At 39.5% G+C, this 6,058-nt stretch overlaps 1 protein-coding gene across 1 annotated transcript in view; it reads left to right on the top strand.

The window, feature by feature from the left end:
- The first annotated feature begins 2,046 nt into the window (after positions 1-2,046).
- LOC118322042 (regulator of G-protein signaling 8-like) overlaps positions 2,047-6,058 on the top strand; it is a 9,368-nt gene continuing 5,356 nt past the window's right edge. The window contains exons 1-2 of the mRNA XM_035653623.1: positions 2,047-2,153; positions 3,106-3,167. Of these exons, the coding sequence (XP_035509516.1) occupies positions 2,053-2,153; positions 3,106-3,167 (163 nt within the window). The 5' untranslated portion in view covers positions 2,047-2,052. The remainder of the gene's footprint in view (positions 2,154-3,105; positions 3,168-6,058) is intronic.

Raw genomic sequence — 6,058 nt, 5'->3', positions numbered from 1 at the left:
CGCTATAAGGGACGGCTGCCAATGAAGTAGCACCTCCGGAGGGGGGGGCAGTGCGTTTCCAATTTAAATCCCCCCGCTCCTCCGGGCCACTTTTCCTATCCGCGTCCAAGTGGCCTCCATACGGACGTATGCTGTTACGTCATAACAGGGCCTGAGGTAAGTGGGAACCGAGGGGAAAGTGGAAGCTACTAATGAACGCAGCCTGGTTTCACCATGGGGGCACAAAAAACGAACGTGGCAACCTGGGGTGACCAAGTTCGGGGTGTGTTGAACCCATTCCCCCATCCACGCCCGGACCCTCCCCATCGCCTATTGGCAAACTGTCAAGCTTTACTGCAGCGTCACACCGGCTTCCTTGATTCCATCCATGAATTTCACTATGGCCAGCCTAGAGTTCACTGACTAAACAATAAAGCGTAATATGGGTTATAATAAGTCGCTTCCCCACAAAACCCAATCTATCACGGCCCATTTCTCTTGGTGAGGAAATGGCTGTGCATAAAACAACTCAATGCTCTATTTAAAAGCCAAAGAAACAACACATATTTGCTTTCTGGAAGTGTGAGCCGATCATCCGATCGTGAAGCAGCAGGAAAATATCAATCGCATATAGTGAATTGGAGGAATTTTCCCTGAAATGTATTAAGACCAGTTTGTTCTAATATACATGATTTCCAAATAATTTTTCCTGTGAGAAACAGAGCGCTAGCTTTTACAGAAATGTTTGGCCTTTGATCTGGAGCATCCCTACACGACCATGCCCCCATCTGGACGTGACCCCATGTGTCCCGGAGGCAGAACACTGACAAAGCAAGTACCATGACAGCCAGAGTGTACAAATAAGATAGGACAGCTTGGGTGACGAGAGGATGGGGATATGGTTTCATTTCAGTTCTGGGTTTTTTTTCATAACCACAATTTAGAGATCCATATTTAAAGACTATGAAACACATTATATTTCCAGAAAGAAAACAAATGACTAAGCCCTAAACCAGTATTTTTCCATTGTTGTCATTTTATTCTGTTGGTTAAATAATAGATAAGTTGAAGCAGTGGGAGTGTCTAAGCATATTAGATAGCACAGAGCTAATGAAGGCATACTGTGAGTAATGCAAGCTGGATTAATATGAAATTATCAGGAGACAGTGCTGCCTCATATCTTAGCCTGCATAGACCCCAGTTGCAGTCATGGAATTGTTGCTATATAATAATAATATAATCATTTTTTATTTATAATGCCCTTTTCCATCAGAGGATCTCAAAAGTGCTAACAGGGTTAGAAACAAAAAAGCAAGTTTTAAAAAAATAATAAGCAAGAAAAGAGAAAAAGAATAAAAAAATAAAAACCATCTAAAAAGGGGGACCAAAAAGCTTTGCTAAAAAGAAATGTCTAAGATCCTTTTTAAACCCGTCAGTGGATTGTGGTGCCCTCAGGGCGTAAGAAGTCTTCTTAAACCCAGCAAACTAACACTCAAACAAGAAACCTTAACAGGATGTGAATTTGAGTATCAGGGATATTTGAAGCTCCCTTGTGAATGAGGTGGACTCATACTGAATCAGCTTTGCATATGGAGTTGCACCTGGTGTCTACTTCCAGTCCTGTCCTGTCCAATCAGTTGGCCTTATCTCCCTGCATCTTGCGTCTTACAGTCAGTTTATTCAACAGGTCTTCCAATAATATTTAAGAATGTATGCATAGTCTAAATATACAAGGTGCAGCCCAACTACATGAAGCTAAACCAATAATGAATACAAACACTTATTATCACTTCAATTATTCCAGGAAATTGACTGAACATAGTTGTGGTTTTCCAGTTAAGGAGCTGGTTCTTGGTTTTTAAACCCTCTGGTCACAACCTTGCTCCTCAGTGGAATGCGAAAAAAATGTCTCTGTTCGTCTTTGTCTGACAATTCAGTCATTCATGCACCCACATGTGAATCCTCATCCGCACAGAAGGCATTGTCTTTGTCACAAGGTTTTAGCTATATGCTAAGATACACAGTCAGAAAAATACATTAAGTATTGTATGCTTTTTCAGCAGGATCAACACCATGAAGACCAGACTAGGCTGCCTGTCTAACAAGTCGGACTCCTACAGTGACTTCTCCGAGTTCCTGCCTCCTGCCCATGAAACCACCGCCAGGTGTCTGAAGTGAGTCTGCCAAAATATACTGTGTCTATTTCTGTGGGACTACACATCTTTAACAAATTAAAACTCAAGCTTCTGTTGATAAATAGCTTAAACATGTTATGACATTCATTTTTAAATTGCCAAACTTTTGAAGGAATATCTATCTTATTTTTTTATTTATTTTATAGTCCTCAGTCATCCAGCATGCCAGCAACATAGATTAGCAATTTAAATTCCTGTTGTTCAGTATACCAAAAATTTGCATAACACAATTTTATTCTATTGTTGATCTTTTTCCTCAAATCAAGAGTGGGGTTTTACTCTTGCTGGAAACAGGCTTGACACTTAACAAGGCCATTGCAAATGTTTGCCGATAGATAATTATTTCTCAGTGTGATTAATTTGGTTTACACTTAACGCTGCCTAACACACTGCCATAATCAAAATACTTGAGTAAGATTTGTTTTCCTTCTTTTTTCAACCATTTATGTGCAAACTAACCAAGAAAGGTGCTCAAACACATAACCATATCATAAACTTAATAGGAGAAACCATGGCAGAGGTTTTAAATATATAACACTGTTATTGTGTTTCACAAATAGCCTAATGTTCCATATAATGAGGGGTTAAATTGGGATTTGTTATGTACGGGGTCTTGAGGGGTACAATCATGTTAATGTATCCATTTAATCTCCAAGCTAGTGTATTATCCCTTTATTTTTTCACCACTTTATAAAAGAGCATTAAAATGAGAACAAATGTCAGCTTCTGTCTCTCCTTCGTCCTGTCATTATTCTGTAAATGTGAATTACAATGCCTCTACAGCCTGGAGTGGAAGAACAGGTGTGAGCAGAGGATAAATCATACATTGAACTCAGCTGCCCTTCCATACATGTGTGTTAAAAATGCATGAAAGCACAGTGGTTGGTTCGCATCTTACTCAGGTGGTTTCCTTTGGTTTTCTCTCCATCAGACTATCAACGGATGAGGTTGTTCGATGGTCAGAATCCTTTGATCATCTCCTCTCTCACAAATGTAAGTGGACATTTTGTATGTTTTGGGGCGAACAGTCCCTATTGCACATGTCACACACAGTCAGCACCACGGAAATTAAGGGTACACTGTAGCAGTAAAATTATTATTATTATTAATAAAATCCTTTCCTTTTTCTTTAATAGTTTCTATTATTATTTTTCACTCAGCACAAGGCAGTCCATTTTCTCCCCTCCAAGCCCATTTTATGTAAGGGTCTCATTTCTGTGTTGTGAGGACTCCTTACTGCATAATGAGTCACACACACTTGTCTATGACCTTCCCCTTGGACCAAACACACACAGACAGACTCACTCACAAACATCCATCCGCACAAACAGGTCATGTGTTTATTTTCTAACTGCTAACAAGCTATGACTGTGCCCCAAGCAGAAACCAAGAAAACCACCAGATTCAGTATACATTAGTATGGGTACTATGCCAGTGCCTCAAGCACACTCTACACCTTCCTGCCAATTGCAATGGGTGTTAAAGCAAATATGAAGTGCATGCATTGCCTTGCTATTCCATGATCCACAGTTTGTGGTGGTATCCCCCAACACATGTAGCAATAGCTGTCCAGAAAAAGACTACTAATGTTTTGTGAAGAAGAAATACATTCTGCTAGGGCTGCAACTAACTGTTGTGTTCATTATGAAATAATATGCCAATTATTTTCTTTGAAGTAACTGTAAAAGAGGTATGTGTTCTGTGTGGCTGTAGATAGAGCCTTTCACATTTTTGTGACCACTGTAGTTTCTTCTACACGCTTGGAAGGCTAAACTGTATTCAAATGGTGCAATCTGCAACTTCACTGTTAGATGCCACTAAATCCTACACACTGGTCCAAGCATGTTTGATTTTTAGATATGGTCATGACTATCCTAAGGTTGTGGCTGCAAAGTCCTTGCTTCCCAGATTCCGCCATCCACTTTTCTTGCCAGTTGCTATTGATGGAAGTCTTTTTTTCTTGTAGGATATGAGTGCTTTCAGCACATCCATAATCACTTCTGACTGCCAAAACTATATTCAGTGTATTTTCTGCTGATGTTTTTGTGATGCCTGGGTTGTCTTACTTTTTTAAAATGTCAATTATCTTCAGTTTTGCTCCCACCTTAAGGACAAAAACCTACACAATATTTGTTTATTTTGTCAAGTAATCGCAGTTCATTGCAGCTTACAGAACCACTTAGCTGTTAACATTCTGCACTCTCATGAGCATTATCTGTTTTGTTCAGAACAAATGACATAACACCTTGGTTTGACACATAACCATTAGAAGGCTAATGTCACCTACGGAAAACATAAAGTTTGTTATGGAGCCAAGAATAGGGCCTTCCCCAAGCAGCGAGAGCGTGATACACCTGTGTATCCTGTTTCAATTGACCAAGCATTAGAGAGGTGAACTACAACAAGTACATGTACACAAACACATACATTACATGTCAAAGCCATAAGAACACAGTACTAAATGTTCCCTTCATAGGATGTTGCATTTGTCTTGGCTTAATTTCATTCAAAAAGCAGGGATAGTATATTACTGACTGCATTCTAGTGTCATTCCTCAGTGTGTGTGTGTGTGCTCGGAGCTTGACCTGACTTGTCAGCTGTTACCTTTCTTGTTAGTGCAAGAACATTCTGTGAAGTCGACAAACACTGCCTTTCGACCATATTATGTCAAGGTTACAGTCGAGGTTGTTATCCAGAGTGGCATACAAACAATATTCAACGATTTAGTATAGCAGTTGTATTTTAAGCTTATAGCAACAATGTGTTTTTTAAATAATATCTTGGTTGGTCCCAGTGTGCCACATGAGGACTCCTGAGTCCCCACTGATTGTCTCAGCTGCCGAGCAATGTCCTCATTACTCCCAGCTGCTCCTAATTGGTTTAATGTATTTAAGCTTGAGTCTCTGGACAGTCAGTTCATTAAGTTCCCTTTCTGCACTGACTTAGAGTTAGGGTCCCTGCTAAATTCATGTTAACCTGCTGTAGAGTCTTGCCTCGACTCAGTCTGCACTTTGTCTTCGTCTTCAGTCAGTTCACCCAAGCCTAACCTCCTCAACCACCTACCAAGCTACAGACCTTTGGCCTTAACACTAAACTGTTCTTTGTCTAGTGTCTGCTAACTATGGGAAAAGGTGTTTAGGTCCCATTTTTGTTTGTCATGAGCACATAGGCTGCATCAATCACATCATGCTGTTTGTTTCACACTATTCTGCTGTTTAATAGTTGGTGGCAGAATTGTGTCAAATAACAATGCACCAACAGTGAAGAAACAAATAGCGAGCATAGTAGAGCATCTAACAGCTAGAGCCAGATATTTCCCTCAGGAGTTGGTAGAGACCAAAAACAGAACTAAATGTTATACAAGATTATCTGTAGAGGCTAAAAGACTGTTGTATTTTTCCATTAGTACAGATAAGAGACCATTCAGTAGTTTAGACTTTTGAGGTGTTAGAATACTATGAAAACTGTTTGGCTAATTGGGCATGGGACTAATGTAATTCTTGCAAATGTAATGGAGACTACACACAAACCTGTTCTGTCATCTTTTGTCACTAGGTTTGTTTCAGTATCAACATATTTGTACTACATGCATCACAAATTTATTAAACTTTTCATCTTTTCAGTCTTTGTTTTGCTTTGCTTTTTTCCCCCCATCACCTTAATTGTGGACTACATATGAAATTCTCATTTTTGTTGCAAAAAATACATTTTGGGTGCTTATCCAGATTTATTGACATAGGACACTTTTTTTTTTTTTGGTATGAAATGATGAACTATGGAACTTGACTTAAAGATCCAGTGTGTATGATTTTAGGAGGATCTATTGGTACAACGTGACAGAAATTGAATATTTTATTCATCAGCAGCAGCCATGCAGCTGACAC

Source organism: Morone saxatilis, unplaced genomic scaffold, assembly GCF_004916995.1.
Source record: "Morone saxatilis isolate NCDOM2014 unplaced genomic scaffold, NCSU_SB_2.0 Contig12, whole genome shotgun sequence".
NCBI lineage: Eukaryota > Metazoa > Chordata > Actinopteri > Moronidae > Morone > Morone saxatilis.
This window is presented reverse-complemented; position numbering and strand designations above follow the sequence as displayed.